The sequence below is a fragment of the Lutjanus erythropterus genome, chromosome 13 (assembly GCF_056507025.1).
Source record: "Lutjanus erythropterus isolate fLutEry1 chromosome 13, fLutEry1.hap2, whole genome shotgun sequence".
Classification (NCBI taxonomy): Eukaryota; Metazoa; Chordata; class Actinopteri; order Lutjaniformes; family Lutjanidae; genus Lutjanus; species Lutjanus erythropterus.
Genome location: NC_139329.1, coordinates 23597963 through 23615213, shown reverse-complemented (window position 1 = coordinate 23615213; position 17251 = coordinate 23597963). Strand labels below are relative to the sequence as shown.

Sequence of the window (17251 nt, the reverse complement as noted above, 5' to 3'; positions counted from 1 at the left end):
ATAATCAGCCGTGGTGATTATCATGTTGAATGAAACCTTTTGTTCTTAAAAAGAAAAACAAAAAAACAATGGAAATAACAAAAGAGGTTTCATTTAGACAGCTTTTATTCAACATATTACCTGGTTAGAACATTTCATAACATGGTATTTTTTTGTCATAGAGGTATTTGATAACCTGTACATGCAAAAAACCTGAATAATTTAAAAAAGCATAGTGTAATGATACCCCTGAACATACACCTGAATATTGATAAATTTGGCATGCAAATGGAATGAAGAAGATAATACCAGAAAGATCTGTGCAAAAAAGATGTGAAGTAAAATTTAAAAGGATAATACTGTTTTCACTGGCAGGATAAGTAGTTTTGTTCAAACTGAAAAGGTTTGATAAATATTACATAAATTAAGTTACAGCTTCAGCAGCAGTTACTGTGGAGATTTAGTACATACAGTGTTAGTTATGTTGCAGAGAGATGCTCTCCACACAGCAGGGATCTTTAGTTAGGCATGCTGAGACCACAGGAAGCGATCGCAGCGCTCCAGCATCGTCTGGATCATCGCTCTGAAACAGAAAATAAAAGGAACAGTACTGTGAGTTCCACAAAAAATAGGTCCATTCAAAATACACTGATTCTCTTTTATTCTAGTTGTCTAGACTTCATTCCCACAGTTTGGCTAAATATCTACTTATTAAAAAGGGATTTTCAGCTGTGACATAAGATAAAAGTCACAGTCTCCATGCTACTGCGAAAACTCTCAAAAGGTTTATTCTGACATATTTAAGTTGATGGATCAAATAGGATGTATGAAAAAATTTTACATGCCTTCAAATTCCATCAGGTCAGAAAATCCCCTCAATAGTCAGGAGCTAAAAGAACATCTGATGGAGAATTTTGTGTCTAGGTTTGGATGATTTTTTTTTTTTTATTAAGAATATTTTTATTGCAGGTTAATGTTTTGATATAGTGCACAATGGTACACACATTTTTTCATTTTTCAGCAGCATAAACAAATGTCTAACCATAATTATCTAGTTGATGGAGCTAAAAAGCAAGACTCACGTTACAAAACAAGAACAGAACTAAATATGTATACAGCTAATGTTTAGCAGATTTTTATTGTTTTCTACACCTAAAAACATATTTGAAAACAGTGCTATCACTCCCAAAAAGTTGGATTTGTTGGCTAATCGGTAAGCTGACCCACCTCTGCCTCTTCTCAGCGACTCTCAGCAGCTCACAGACCAGTTCGGAGTGCGGTGAGAGGACCAGCTGCACGCCACACTCCTCCAGGACGGCCATGGCGCGGTCGGGCCCGGCTGTCCGAGCCAGCATCAGGGTCAGGCTCTCCGGGCTGATCTTTCCACCGCAGTCTGCTGAGCCGTTGGACCAGCTGCTCCCGTTCACACCAGTGACCTGCTCCGAGTCTCCCACACTGCTGCGCTGCTGGGATAACTGGACCAGGAGCTTCCACTCATCCAAGGTCTGGGGCTCAACACCTGGAAAATTACAGGGAGTGTGTATCATAGCAACTGTTAATATAGGGGCAGCCTGATCAGGATTTTTGGGTTCAGTAACCAGTATCAGCTGACAATGATCAGCGATTATGAGGTGTATTTGAAGCCTTCTAATCATCGTGTAATACTTACTCAATTAACTATTCTTAACAACATTGTACATTTAATATGAGCAACTATTAAGTATACATAAATATATGCTACTGTTGTATAAATATAATATGAGCAACTTGAATATTATCACAGGTACTTGATAACCTGTTGAGTTAATCTATAAGTTTGCTGATAACAATTTCAAAGATTTTTCAAAAATTAATTTTCTAAAATCTGTAAAAATTAATGAGATACTGTCATGATTTTAGCATCTATTTTTCAAAAATGCTGCTGTTCTGAACTTTCCTCTCAGTTCATAAGAGATTATATTTCTGCTTGTGCCTGAGAGTGTGAAAGAAAAAGATTTTGGTTTTACCCTCAGGTTCCTCCAGCAGACTGAGGTCATCCAGCTGACAGATGGTGGAAAAAGCTTCTGTGCGACGCTGCAGCTCACAGCATAGGTAGAGGTAGCCTGTCCAATACCTGCAAGCACACGCACACACACACATACACACACACATTATACAAAAGGTTACATATGACAATATAAATCAGTAAAGTCACAAAAATGTATAAAAAAAAATGACTTGGCCTGTTGAGTCGAGAAAATATGAAGTACCCGTGACTGCGGCAAGTGTCTGCCATCTTCTGTTTGGAGGACAGGTCTGCAGGAAGACGAATCAGGAGAGACAGGAGGCGTCCATAACCCCAAGTGAAACAGTGAGCGTGCCACCTGCAGCAGGAGTCACATGAATACATGGTTACACTTCCTCTTAACTTTATTATTTTAAGTGTAGTTTGGTCGATTTCTAGCCTTAAACCTCCTGGATATTTAATTAAGTGTTTAAAATTAACTACAGGCACATAAATGCTAATTTCACACACTAACAGAAACAGACCTAGGCTGTCCATCAGAGGTCAGGGTATCACAGCGTTGAGGAGCATCATGGGTAAGTGCCAGCTCAAGCCAATCCTGTCTCAGTGACTCTGGTTCAAGAAGTGACTGCAAAAATGGCAACCTAGAGGAAGGAATGAATGTAAAATTCAGCAACAAGTTGAGTTCTTTTCTTTGACAAAAAGATGAAACTGAAGACGTACCTGTGTCCCTCAGTTCGTGACTGTACAAGATTATCCAGGTATGCCAGGAAGTGGCTTTTCTGAGCCATGGTCATGACATCAGCAGGAGTTATTGTGGGATAGAACTGAGAGAATGATCGTACGGCTGCCTCCCCGTGCTTCTCATACAGCCTGGATAACAACATCATCAACATCAATCAGAACTGTAATGTAATATAAATATTATATTGTATATAATTATGTAATATAAAAATCTCTTTAGTGAAAGTATGAGCTGACAGTGACAGAAATACGTTTACTGACCTGTGTAAGTGGGCGAGGAGAGGAGGTGCACTCCAGGGCTGCAGCTCTCTCAGACTGCGCAGTGATCTCAGTAAATCACCTCTCTGAATAACATCCACCGCCTTACTGGTCTGAGTGAGCTCTACAGAGGACGACAGAAAGTTCATTTTCCAAATCATTTAAGATTAAACTACTAGAGAATCAGTGATTAATGTCGAGAAATGAGGGAAATGAGGGACTGGATCATTTTCCATACTTCTCCAGACCTGGAAAATTAATCTGCAATATCTTTTACACTTTTTATTTACATATTTTTCAGCCCTACAGCACTTTCTTATTTGTGAAATCTGAAAATGCAACACATTAAATCAGAATGGGTCTGACATGCTTTAAGGAGAAGCTTCTGACCTAACATGGCCTCAGTGAAGGAGCTCTGCACCTCCGGCTGCTCCCGATAACACAGCAGACACATCCTTCTCACACGCTCTTTGTCCAGCAGAAAGAAGTAGCGCCGCAGGAAAGCTGTGCACCCTAATGCTTGTTCGTCCTCCTGGTTTCTGAAGCAGCTCAGTTCTGTATACAGCGTTGCCAACTGGGTGAGATTAGTCAGGAGATCTGATGGTACGGGTTTGGGAGACGCCACTCGAACAGGCTCTGGACGACTTTCATTCAAAATTTCAGGCTCCTTCTCAGTGGAGTCACACTGGTCCTCTTTTTCCCCGAGCTCAGGAGACTCCTCCTTCCTCTCCTGCTCTGTAACGCTCTCTGCTGGTTCTCCTGGAGAGCAGGAAGACTCCTCTTGTTGCTCCGAGCAGGGGCTTAGATAATCCCTCTCCCACCGCTCTTCTCCTGGTCCATCCATCTTTGAGTCACCTGCAGCTGCTGAGCCGAGCTCTTCAGGTCCGAGTATTCGCTCGAGCACCGGCAGCCACTCCAGCAGAGTTTCTCTCAGGCAGACGGGATCCAGTAACACCAAAGGATCCTGAATCTGGGAGCTGACGTTAGAAAAATAAAAAAAATAAAGTACATGCAGTACATGTACAAAGTACATACGCTCAGTTTTTAGGGTTAAAACTGGGGGAAAAGGTTGTCAAATATTCTCACAAAGTGCAGGTGTGCAGTACTTACAGAGCTTGCTCTGTTGCTGCCCGAAGTTCCTGCATGTCAGACTCTGTGTTCGGCATTTCATCATAAACTCTGCGATGACAAATATTATTCCATGGATTTATCTGATTTATTTTTATTACAATGCAACATAAACATAGTTATAATATGTTATACTGTGCTTATAGCAATGTATAATGATAGCACTAAGGCTTTATAACAATTATCATAACACATTATAAGGCATTTTATAATGACTTGTAGGTCAAGAATAATATACTTTTTAATTGCTGGTCACTTACTGACATTTTTTAGCCAAAGATAATAACTTTATTTACATAGCACCTGTAAAAACAATGTTTGCAGAGTAAAATTATAACACAAGCATCAGAACATAGAAGAAATGAGACAGATCGATAAAAGAGAAAAGAATAATAAGAGCAGTAAAACTATTATTTCTTTTTATACTTAGAAACAAAAGAACAGAAAGATAAAAAGACAACACTGTATAATGTCAGTAGAAATAAATAAAAATAAAACAAACAAAAGCTTACAAAGAATAAATAATTCTAATATTTGTAATACATTATAATCAATATTAAAATTCTTTATAATGTAATTATAAGTTACTGTAAGTGGTCATCAGGTGCTTTCGGTAAAGTAATGAAATTCCTGAGGTCAGGCACATATAAGGCATGTTCGAGCTGGTAATAAAGTCACTTTAAGTGGTCATTATGTGCTTTAAGCAAAAAAATATATAATTATATTTATGCTACAACAACACACAAAACTTTGTGAAATCAATTTAGTATTCCAATTTGAAACATTCTGATGATGAACTGAATAAGAGGCATTCACATTTGACTAATATTCTATAATGTTCTCCCAATATACCATAATTGTAATGCATAACAATCATTATATAAAACATTATAATCACTTAATGATGCATTATAACAGTGATTATAATGTATTCCAACTATAAGAATTACGATACACTATGATCGTTGGCAAAATAGTGTCAGTGAGTGACCAGTGACTACTAGTATTATGCTACTTGACCTTACAAGTCATTATAAAATACTTTCTACTGTGATCTAGTATGATTATTGTTATACAGCATTACGTGGTAAAACTTGGTAAAACAAAGGTGCATATTAAAGTCAAAGAAAGAAATAATCACGGACTGATTTCTCTGTTTCTTTTATAACACGACACATCTGTTCTTGGCAGAAATTGGTTCCAGTCCACTTTTATGGACCCGTACTTACTCATTGTCCATTTCCTCTGAGTACAGAACTGTGCTGTCAGCCTGTCCGCCCTCTCTGAATTCAGGTCTCTGCCAGAGCTCAGAGTTCATCTGCAGGGTGTTGATCTTCTCTGTTGTCTTTTTAACAAAACTAGAAACACTGAGAAAAAGATAATAAAACAATAAAACAATCTTTCATAGATTATATGTAAAACGGGTTTACAATCTGACAACCAGAGAGGCAAACAGAACCACAACCAGTGGACAGTTTAATCTGACAAATGACTGAATGTGATGTTTGGAAATGAAACCTGCCACATGCTCCCACACTGATTAAAAGGAATTTATAGAACTAGATGTTAGTCTTCAGTGGAAAGGAGAAGTAAGCTGTCTTAAAGCCCAGCTGTGCTTGAAAAATAGGTTACTGTTTAAGTTTCAAGCCTCATAAGAAAAAAAAAAATGAAAGAAGTACAACCCATGAATAATTTAATCTGTGTTAAAGGAACAATTCAACCCAAAATCTGGTAAACTGTGAAGAATTATCCCTTTAAACAGTCCCTTTTAACTCTAAAACTCAAAGCTACATATTACAGCTTAATGCTTGTGTGGCATGTCTGTCCTTTGTTCCTCTGGATGTTCACCTGTCTTTGACGGCCTGCAGTGCGATGCGAGGGGGTTTAGGGCGGAATGAGAGGGGGAGGTGGAACTGCAGGCCTTGCTCAGATCGCTCAGCCTCCAAACGCTCACTGCTCTGTGGATCTGAACAAAGATGGGGGCAAGAGCCAGAGGAAAAACACAGATGGATGGAGTACTGGAGGGGAATGATGAGAGGCAGAGGACATAATGCAAGCAGATGGAGCAAAGGTGGCTGACACCACTATAGAGACGACGTAAATTAAACACTGCACAATGCAAAAGAACCAAAAAGGTGATATATGTGTGATACAATGAAACAGACAAGAAATTTGATATTATCATTGTAAAGCATGTCAGCCATCAGAGTGATCATTCAGCTCTCACAGCAAATCCAGTGGTTCAGCAGAGCAACAGTATTGATTAAATGATTTAAGTTATTGTTCAAATCAAATCAGAAGCAAATTAATTTTAGCTGCAAACACGTACATATGATTCTTATGACAAAAAAGTCAAAGAGTAAAATTATTATCACATCACGTTTTTATTGAAAAATATTTCAGCAGCTGTTTTGTTTTGTATCATTCAGTTATTTTAATAAAGTGGTGAATGCAAAACTGAAAATAATTTCACTCTCTTTTCACATTGAAGAGGCAGAAAATGAGTTTGTTCCTGCTAAGAGAAACAGAGTGAAAGCAGAGAAAAGGAAGGAGTGAAGAAAGAAACGACAAAGAATGTGAATAAGTTTCTTGTTTCTAGTGTGCTGTGGTCATTTTTAGCATTAGTGTGGACAGATTTTTTTTTTTTTTTTTGCACTGCTTATATATACTCACAACTGGTATATATAAACTTTCACTCTGGGGAATTTTCCAGTCTGTCCTCAGCCATATTTTGACAGAGGGTGCAGATTAAACAAAAATAATGTAAAAAAGAAAGGGTTTTAAGAAGAGGACAGTACAAGACAGGTGTTGATTATTATTATTATTATTATTATTATTATTATTATTATTATTATTAGTATTATTATTGTTATTATTGAATTGTTAGGGTAAATTGTTTTGTATTCAAAAATGTATCATTACAAGTCTACATTTTTTGCAGTGTGTTGGTTACAAAAATAAAAATAAACTGCAAGCAATTATCCCCCTGTACTGAACTGGTAATTATAATATTACTATATAATAAGTATTATTAGTTGTAATGATTAAATTAACATTTGAGCACAACCTGTTTATTCTTAAAATTAAAATTAGATTGTCCTAAGGACGCAGTGTTGCCATAAAAACCCTGAAACTGACTGTACATTACTTGAAGTACTGGTGGTGATTTATATTGACAGCATCTGTTCATTTTGTAGCCAAAGATCTCTTACCATGATCCACCTGATCATCCTCCTGCACAAAACTGAACTCTTTGAGCCGCTCCTCCTCCGACATGGACTGATTGATGAGGGAACTCGTCTCCTCATCTGACTGACTCCCTCTGCGGCTGATCACACGGTAGATTCCACAGTCCAGGACGTTGAAGCTCTCCTGGATAATGACATAATCAACGTGATCAATATAAATGCACTCATGTGCTACATGTGTATACAGATTTACAGAAACTGAATGCTTCAGTTACAGTTGTGTCACAGAGTTTAACATGTACTGAATGGACATTCCTGTTTGCTCTGTTTACATGTAAAACACAGAAGAGAAAATATAAAAACTGTGATGAATTTGTTGTTTTATATAGAATTATTCTGCATGCATCACAGCTCTCGGACATCGAGACAAGTCATGTGACCAAAACAAGTCACAGTGGAGATATTTAACTGGGTGATTTTAGCTGAATTTATACATACAAGTTTAATTCCACTGTTGAACTGCTAATCCTCACCAAACAAACAGAGACACTGACTGGTATCCACAGCAACAGGATTCAATGAAAATTAAATTAAATTTAAGAGGGGTGCTCATTGTCTACAGTTATGATGGTTGCCATTACTCAGAAAATTGTTTATAAAGATTAATCATCTACAGAAAGTTACTTTCACTTACATGTGAGGAGATGCTGCTTCTCCGGCTGCTGGAGGCGGAGTCCAGAGGCTCTAGTTTAGTGATGACTTCCTCCAGCTGGCCAGAGAGCTCCAGGTGTGTGGTGGCGCTGAGCTGGGACCTGAGATGTTCGAGGCGGTCGATGGGAATCGATTTCCTGGCCTGAATCAAACAGGAATGATGGACATGGCTTTCATGAATGCAACACTTCAATAGAACACTCCACCAGTGAGCTCTTATTCAGATCAGGAGAAATCTGGTTAAGATACTTGATTTCTAAAATTTATTTTCAACTGCAGCCTGTGCATTTCACAGTATGGCTGCGCCCCATGTGTCAAGGGTCTTCTGCTGTTTTTGCACTAAAATTATATATATGTCTGTGTATATGTGGGTTGTTAAATGCAGATAAACCCACTAAAAACTGGCCTTTTTCTCAGTGCCAGTAGACCTACGTGCCGCTCCTTTGTGTTTTTTCCGATGTGCATCAAGACTCAGCACGTGTGCAGGAGAACAGAGAGAAAGAAATGCTGCTCAGCTCTCAGTACGTTTCATTATGAATGAATCTCTGTGGTCTGATGTTTAGTTTCTCTCCTGTGTCACTGTTTGTGTGTCTCGTGTTTGCTTTCAGCTGCAGAGGAGTTGTGTTAAGTTACTGCTCATGAAAATCCAACATTTCCTGATTGTGCTGCTTCATAATGAAAGCTTTTAGATAACAAAAGCAGGAAAAGAAGCATAAACACTACATTGCCTCCGCCAAAGAGGGGTGAAAATAGAACGTCCACCTGGGTGTAGTGTTTACAATATTGCTGACTGGAGCTGGAGCTGATAAATACCTGCAAAGTCATTTGACCTGGGACTGAATGCCAATTGTATCCTTTCCCATTGAAGAAAAAAGCCAGATGTTAGTGGGTGGTGGTGAGTTTTTTTTGTCCACTGTTAAAGGGGCTTTGTTGGGGCAGCCCTAATCAAAAGTATAATATTGTCATATCTGGCACCTGCACATTTTTCTTTATTTTTATCGTCAGGCCTTTAATGGTGAGACATCTCAGGTGAACAGGTATATTCTATGCTTTATCCTTAGGAACACAGAAAATCAGAAAGTCACATGAACAGCTTAGCCCAGATAAGACCAGAATCTGGAGGGTAAACAGAGACATGAACATGGCAGTGGCAGCCATCTTACCCTGCCTGTGGTGATTGTATGCTGGAACATACAGCTAACAACAGCAGCTAGAGGCCAGGACTCCCGCCGCAGCAGACGCTCAACACAGCGCTCAGCAGGTAACAGGGAGAGGTGAGACAGACGTCCACTGCCGTGGAGACAGAAGAGCTCACTGCGGTAGACTGCAATATCGACCACGTCTACAAAACCAGAAAACAATACGTTTACAGAAAATCAATCAGGAACAAAATGCCTGGATGATGAATGCTACATGATTAATGACTAGTGGTCCTAATCATGTCAAGATGAGTGCTTGTTACAGTGTGTGTGCATTTATGAAAGGTGTTTAATAACTCTGAAGGATTGCTGGTGGTATTTAAAGCAACAGACACACCTTTAACTTCAGTCCATAAAAGCACTTGTCCATTCTGAGGGGTGAAGATATAAATGGCTGAATCAGTCCAGGTCAGCAAGTTTTGGTCTCTACACAAATAAATTAAGTGCACAGTTAGTCTGATGTAATTTATATTATTTGCCAGGTATTCAATAAGGTGCATTTAGCAACAACAGCCTGACCATTCTGATAATAAAACAAATAAATGATATCTAACATTACCCAAAATAAAGCAGTTTAGGGAAGGCGACTGACTGGGGGTTCTTCTGAGCAAGGTTGTAACATGGCTCATTTCTGCAGGAAAAACAGGAACAAAAGACAAATTTGTTTAGTTTTTATTAGTAGAGTTTTTCCTTTAAAAGAAGGCTTAAAGGCAGAATCAATCCGTACCTGTAAGTAATGAGAGGTAGAGGAGGACAGGCCAGAAGCTGTTTGAACTGATGGGTGCTCAGAACCTCGCCATTAAAACTGGCCTCCCATATCCGGGACCCTGGCCGGGCACAGTACAGAAGGGGGGGCTGACCAACCAATAATCCTCTGTTCTGAGGGAAAAAACAAGCTCCATACTCCCCGTCACGCTCCTTATTTCCAACGCGCCAGAACTTCTCCCTGTATGCAGGTAAAAACAGAAAAAAACACCACTGCTATACGATCACCACGAAGAACACTGGGCCTCAAGTAAAAACATCTCTGAATTCTTATCCTACGTTTTCCTTACTTTTTTCATACAATTAGCTTGTACACACACAGCTGAACACAGATTCAACAAAAGCTTGAAAGTTCAGATAACTGTGTGAATGATACACTTGTGCATATTTGAGAGAATGAGACTTGTAAATTAGCGTAATCGATGCCCCAATTATACCATATAAGGCTACACTTCCTGTCCCATAAGTCAGGAAACGTTCATTCATGAAAATGGCATCAAAGAGAAGAATGATTTCGGAGGTTGAAGCCCTGCTTTCAGAGATCCATAAAGAAAAATCTATAATTTGAACAGCATCAACGATGAAATCAAGGGACCTGCTAAAGCCTAGGAACGGGGAGACTGTCACTGAAATCAAGAAGAAATGTCTTAATATGAAAGTGACCTTAAAAAACATCTTGCCGCAGCAAGATCAACAAGGACTGGCGACAGGAGGAGGAGGAGGTCAAAGTGAAGTATCAAAGGACAGAGGACAGAAAGCATCATAATAGGCCATGTAGCACTGGGATTATGACAATTATGATGGAAGATGGTCGCCTGGACTGATTTCATAATCCTGCTTAAGAAGACATACATCCCACACACCTGACGGTAGGTAATAATACATCATTAAATTAATGATGATAGGCTTCATTTTGAAAATTCTGAACTATTTTATTATCTGAAATGCAGTCAAACACAATGACGTTGACATAATAATGAAGTGCAATTTATTTGCTGAGTTCAATTTATTTGCCTTGCAGGTACTCACCTCTCCGTGTCACAGAGGTAGCAGCGGCTCAGGGAAGACACCAGCAGGCGGCCATCTTGGTACCCAAGTTGCACCACTCTGGAGTCAACAGTAGTGACGGTCTGAACAGGGAAGATAACAAATGCCGACCCCTAGACATGAAGAAAACAATATCAAATATATAATCATTTAAGGTGTGGATGTGGAGAAGGATGTATAAGAAAAGAGGGCGGGAACACAGCAAGGGGGTTTCATTTTACACATCTACTATATATGAAAACAGCTAATAACAAAAATACAATCTTCTCACTTTTTACATTACTGCAAAATGTTTAACTTCAAACAGAAACAAACTGCAAATGTGACATGATGCACCGACATCTGAGCACACTGTCATTCAGTACTTGATGATAACATCTGCTACTCAGAAACCACAGCCTTCAAAGGTCACCTGCAGCAAACTGACATTTTCTTCAGTTTTTGCTTGACAGTTCCCTCTCGCAGTGCTTGAACATAATGAATGTTTGAGATGGAACTACCAATTTTCATCACAGACTTTGCAGTTCAATCACCACTTGTCAAAGTGTCCCCAGGCAAAATGCCCGTCCAAAACTCGGATTAATGGGGAAGGTTGCATCAGGACATCAGGTGTAAAAAACTAAGCCATAATCAAATAAGCAGACGGACAAAAGCCACCATACGTCACTTCCTTTGACCACGCTGCAATTTGGATGAAAACAAGCATTTTTAACATGCCAGTGCCAAATAGAGAAGACTAGTGTCATTTTCATGCATGTTAATGTTATTAGTTTACCATAACGCCTGAGTGGACAGATGATTAAAACAGCAAAACAGTGACTTAAAAATTGACAGAAATACATCACAGAGGATTTGGGCTCCTAATAGCTCAAAAGTAATGTGGTTTTCTTAATTTATGCCTTTAAACTGGCAAAGACCTTGGAATTTATATTAATATTGCTGGGTTGGGAGGACGGGAGCAGCCAAAAGACAAAGAAGACAAAGAAGATTCAAGTCTGGGACTGAATTAGAAAAGCTTCCTTTATTAAATTTGCTAAGTAACAGTCAATTATCTTTATATTTAGATCCTTAGTCAGCTGCTTTAAAATGATTGTGAGCTGTAAAAGAGACGAACAGGGACAGAGAATTCATTAAATTAAGGCCTGCTGATTCGACTAAGTTCTGAAACCATGCAAAACAGCTAGTTTCTACACAATAACAAAAAAACTTCAAAAGCCATGCTTCCTCTTTATACATAACTATTGAGGAAACAAACAATTGATTGTTATCAGAAGTCACTACCTTGCCCAGCTTGGAGGATCCTGCACGGAGAAAGGACACTTTGCCTCCCGAGTCCCCGACAAAAACTCTGAGCATGCTGGTGTCCCAGCAGATGGCAGTGATGGCCTGACCTCGGTGCTCCCAGGACACACTGACCCTCTCTGGACGACCACGCCGCTCCAGCTGCAGTTCCCACACCACCACCAGACCCTGACTGGAACAGAGAAAAACACTGTGAACAATACAGGCAAGACAACTATACACACAGATACAGTATGTAGGAGAGGGGAGAAGATGAGGAAGGTGGCACCAGATGACAAGGGGTGACTTTTGTCTGAGGTTAGTTGAGTATGAAGCATTTCTTTACATCATAGAGAGACTCACCTTGTTGCAACGGCGATAAAGTCTTCATCATGAGGGCAACATGCCACCTGAGTGATACAACCCTCCTGAAAAAAAGTGCACGATGGGTTAGAGGCCAACATAAAATTAAAATAAATCTTATCTAAATAATAAGGGGGGAGAACTTGCTTATTATAGAGCAACACAGTTACGCTTTTGTAACAAAGCAAAGGGACGTAGGCAGAGGTTGAACCTGCAGTCACTGGAGCGGACTCACAGTATCAATACATGAGGTGAACGCTCTACCAAATGAGGTACCAGATCACCCTACTGTTTCTTCTTATTGAGTAGATGTGGCAACAAAGATCAGGTCAATAATCAGCCCAGAGCTTGATTTTCATTTCAGTATTATATACATTTGGGAAACGTGCCAACTGGGCTGGAAAAAAACGGGCCAGATATATAATAGATAGTATTACTAGCAGGCAGAAAAAAGTAATAATCAGAAGATATGGAACGATTGACTTTTTCTCTGAAACATGCCACCAAAGACATTGAAAAATACTGGAACAAATGTCCTATTTGAATCTTAAGTGTGAAATACTCCGGCTTTGCAAAAAAGTCAACTCTGTATTTCTACACAATATGTACATTTTACCCACAACATTTTACCTTGTGGGTGAGGATGAGCCTCTGTTTCCAGCCCTCCCTCTGGATCAGATGTAACCCTCCTGCTGATGTTCCTAATGCGAGCCACTTCCTCGACACAGCCAAACAGGAGCACTGAAACACAATCGGATCACATTTAGAAATATGTTACTCCCCCCCCCCCCCAAGATTTTTCCCTTTTCTATCATCACATCCATCAAATAAACTGACGACTCCTGAATTCAATATTATATTCAACGCCTAACAATGACAGTACAAAACAACTGAAAAACTGTATAATTAAGCCAAAGAGCAGCAGAAGTATTCTATTACTATGATAAAGTTACCCACTTCTAGACTCAGACTAGAAGACTCTAGACTCTATGTTTTAACTGGCAAGCCATTTTTCTTCCTTTAAAGTCCACTGTAGCTGTTAGGTTTGTAATCAACATTAAATATTCCGCAACTATAAATCACCTTCATTATGAAACTGACTCAGACATCTTATGGTAAAACCTACCTTGAGCCGGCCTGAGTCTAATCGGAGAGCAGACAGAAGTGGATCGAGGCAGTCAAACTCTGCCAGCACGTGACTGTGGTTCTCCGGCACAACTGGTATCAGAGGCATCTTCACTGGTGATCCTCTACAAATGAGAGAAAACGAGACAGTCCGCAAAGTATGAGAAAAACGTGAGAGACTTCAAGAGTCGCTACTCACTGCTGTGTGGCATCTGTGACTTCCAGCAGTGTACAGGCTCTCAAATTGACCAGTTGTGACTCCACTTTACACCATCTGCAGCTGGTAAATCCTCTCATAAGAGCGTGTCTAATGAATGTGTCTAACTGTCTAACTCAAATGGCAAACAAAGCTACAATTAACAATACTTCTATAATTCAGCAAGTTTTACTGACGTTTCGAGTGATTATAAACATGAAGAAGACCCTGCTGTAACTTAATGAAAAAAGATGAAACATTGTGTAAATTCATTCATTCAACTTCTGTTCAATCTTGAGGAGAGTATAGGTTGAACTGAAAAAGACAACAAGACAACAAAAAAATCTATTCAAGTCAATTTGAAATTTAAATTTAAGTTTTTGGTCCAGCCAGATATCAAGCTATTTGTATTCTGATACCCTCTAAACACTGTGTCCCTCTAGAGTTGTAAAATGCAAACCATTATTGGTGATATCAGTGGCTCTGGAGAACATGTGCTTGGTCTCATTTACAGTACATATTAAAATTTATCAAAGGGTTGTTGAAGGATCTGAATGGCTGCGTGTGCAGTCTTAGGAAAACAATACAGACCTGTATCATCCATGTATAAATGGGATTTTCAATTAGTTATAGAGGATGTGATATTGTTGATCACAAATAAGAACAGACCCAGAATTGAACTTTGTGGTACACCCTTTGACAGCGGTAAAAACACAGAATGACCATTTCCTAAAAATTACACATCACAGGAAGTATTTGAGTTTATTATTAACTAATGATTCCAGGTTTTTAGCAAGACAGGACAGTTCAGCCAATAGTTATGGAGATTATTTTTAGGGGGAACACCTTGTTATCATCTTCAGTGTAGTATAAGTGTGGTTCAAATGTCTCTTTTACAGGCACTGGGGTAAAATTGCCAGAAATTCCACTGTAACAGGACCATCAGGCTCAAAATGAAGCACAACACAATGTACTTTGGCTTTAATTTACTTGCTGTGGTTTTAAGTGAGTTTTTGAGGAAGCAGAAGTAAAACTAAAGCTGCAGCTAATCAGATACTGTTAGGAAATCAGTCATCAGTGTGAATACAAACATGTTTTTGTCTTAAATAATAGAACATGATTGCTCCTAAGCATAAAGAAGTTGACACAGGAATGTCAAAAGAAGGTGAGAAGTGTGAGTCAACTCTAACTCTGTCTCTGTTGGCACTCTACTGCTGCAACAGAAATATATTTAGGGATGAGGATGTGTACAAATTTGAGACCTGGGGAAAAATGTAAATGTAAATTGGCCCCTATAATTACCATAACATAATAACAACATATCTCAAAATAGAAACCTAGCATCTAAAAATAATGAGAAATTTTGATCAAAATAATAACTTAGATACTAAGTAATTTTTTTGAAATATTACTTAGAGAATGTTTCACAATATAGTGATATTTTTCTTTTTTCATCGCATGGCAGGAATGGTCTTCCAGCAAGCTTTATTTTATATTAAGAAATTATTAGGGCTGTGACTAGTGATTATTTTCATGATCGATTCATCTGTCTTTTATTTTCTCAATTAAGCGATTAGTTGTTCGGTCCAAAAAATGTCAGAAAATTGTGAAAACTGCTGGTCCTTCTTTCCTTAAATCCATGATGATGTCCTCAAATGTCTTGTTTTGTGCATAACTCAAAGATATTCAGTTTACTGACAGAGTGGAGTAAAGAATCCAGAAAATATTCACATCTGAGAAGCTGAAGTCAGAGAACAAGAATTGATTTTATTAATAAATGACTCAAAACGATTCATCGATGATCAAAGTAGTTGTTGATTAATTTAACTGTCGATAATAATTGATTCATCAATTACTTGCTAATCATTATTACTAATGCATTGATTTGTCAGTAGAATTTCACTGCTGTAACTGGTCAAAGTGTGGCTAATTTTTCATTAATATACTGCTGGGACATAAATCAGATTTTAAAAGCTGTATGTAAAATCCTGTTTAAAGTCAATGAAGCTGTCGATTAAATGCAGAACTTTAGTGGAGTATAAAGCGATATGAAAAGGAAATACCCGAGGAAAGCACCTGTGTTTTCACACTGTCCCGTACAGTCCTTGAGTTAAGTGCAGCAGCTGAAGAAGACCCTGATGTAAATGGCCCTGCTCAGTCTTTCCAGGTTTATGTCAGTCGCTTTAACTGGTCGGCTGTTTTTGGTCAAAGTTCACATGGTTTGTAAACAGTAAACTGAGTATGTTGATCAAGTTGCTGCGCTGCAAACAAAAAGGGGCGAATCAATCGGCCGATCATGGCAGTCTGCATCACGAGACCCGTCTGCTGACACTGATGCTAACGTTTCTATCAAAACTAATGCAACCCTGAAAGTCTTAAAAACAGACATATTAGCAGGACAGGGCTACGCTAGCTAAATGTCTATTTCGGCTTATTATGTTAAAATGAATGTGAAGACTCTGTTCAGTGTGCCAACTTAAATCAGTGTCACTAAATTTGCAATAACAAGTTAGCAAACATGCTAGCTAGCTGAGACAGTGATGTTCCCATTCACTCACCGTTTTGTCAGGTAAACTCGCCAAACGGTCGACGTGACTTCCCCACAAATCCGCTCCAAATCACTCTCACATCTCGTTTTGTCCACTTTATTTTAGAGAGAAAGTCAGCGGATCAGAGTCACGCCACCGTGACGGGCAGCCAGCCGTCCTGTCAGAGCTTCACTCAGCTGATTGTGGGGACGCTTCCTGAATACAATACTTTCCCCCAGGATGGTAAAGATATGACCCGCCCTACTCTGCCTCTGATTGGTTTATCCTGATATTCTTTACCCTACATCTACCCAATTGCACTCCTCATGCCTAAATCTCACCAATCCAAACCAAAGGAGGCAACGAGTACTGACCAATCAGAGTCAGAGTCGGGCGGGACATAACTTTGCCATCCTGGGTAAGAAATAGCTTCTTTGAAAGTAGTATTTGACCGAGAAACATACATGTAAGTTGCTCTTTCTGTGATTTACATGCTAAATCCTGCTCCAATTTATAGAATTTGTATATATGTTCTTTACGATAGAAATATTTGGTTGCTATAATAGTGAAAAAATGTTAATGCAAAAACCAACTTAAATCTTTGTATTTAAGAAGGAATGGAACAATGTGACAATGATTTCTTCCTCACAAAAAAGTTATTAAAACAGTGAATATATGTAGTAGCTTTGAACTGTTGGTCATTCATTTTTTTTTATTTCTACTTTATTTTGTTA

At 38.8% G+C, this 17251-nt stretch overlaps 1 protein-coding gene across 1 annotated transcript; it reads right to left on the bottom strand.

Annotated features, from left to right (window-relative positions):
* Positions 1–87: 87 nt before the first annotated feature.
* Positions 88–16731, bottom strand: hps5 (HPS5 biogenesis of lysosomal organelles complex 2 subunit 2). The gene is made up of 23 exons (XM_084733491.1): positions 16569–16731; positions 13795–13924; positions 13299–13409; positions 12669–12733; positions 12306–12498; positions 11007–11137; positions 9940–10158; positions 9772–9843; positions 9550–9638; positions 9177–9355; positions 7997–8155; positions 7327–7486; positions 5963–6080; positions 5344–5481; positions 4097–4165; positions 3377–3963; positions 2990–3110; positions 2708–2857; positions 2509–2628; positions 2229–2342; positions 1986–2092; positions 1207–1498; positions 88–562 (listed from the first exon to the last, which is right to left on the bottom strand). The coding sequence occupies exons 2-23, from the start codon at positions 13900–13902 to the stop codon at positions 502–504; spliced, it is 3363 nt and encodes a 1120-aa protein (XP_084589617.1). The 5' UTR covers positions 13903–13924; positions 16569–16731; the 3' UTR covers positions 88–501.
* Positions 16732–17251: the final 520 nt, after the last annotated feature.

What these genes read in the sequence shown, in the direction of transcription:
- hps5 (XM_084733491.1), bottom strand. Translation starts at nt 13,902, where the DNA reads ATGCCTCTGATACCAGTTGTGCCGGAGAACCACAGTCACGTGCTGGCA. An exon ending in GATCCTCCAAGCTGGGCAAG is followed by an intron (nt 11,138 to 12,305) that starts GTAGTGACTTCT and finishes CTTCATGTCTAG; the next exon opens with GGGTCGGCATTTGTTATCTT. An exon ending in CTCCTCGCCCACTTACACAG is followed by an intron (nt 2,858 to 2,989) that starts GTCAGTAAACGT and finishes GTTGTTATCCAG; the next exon opens with GCTGTATGAGAAGCACGGGG.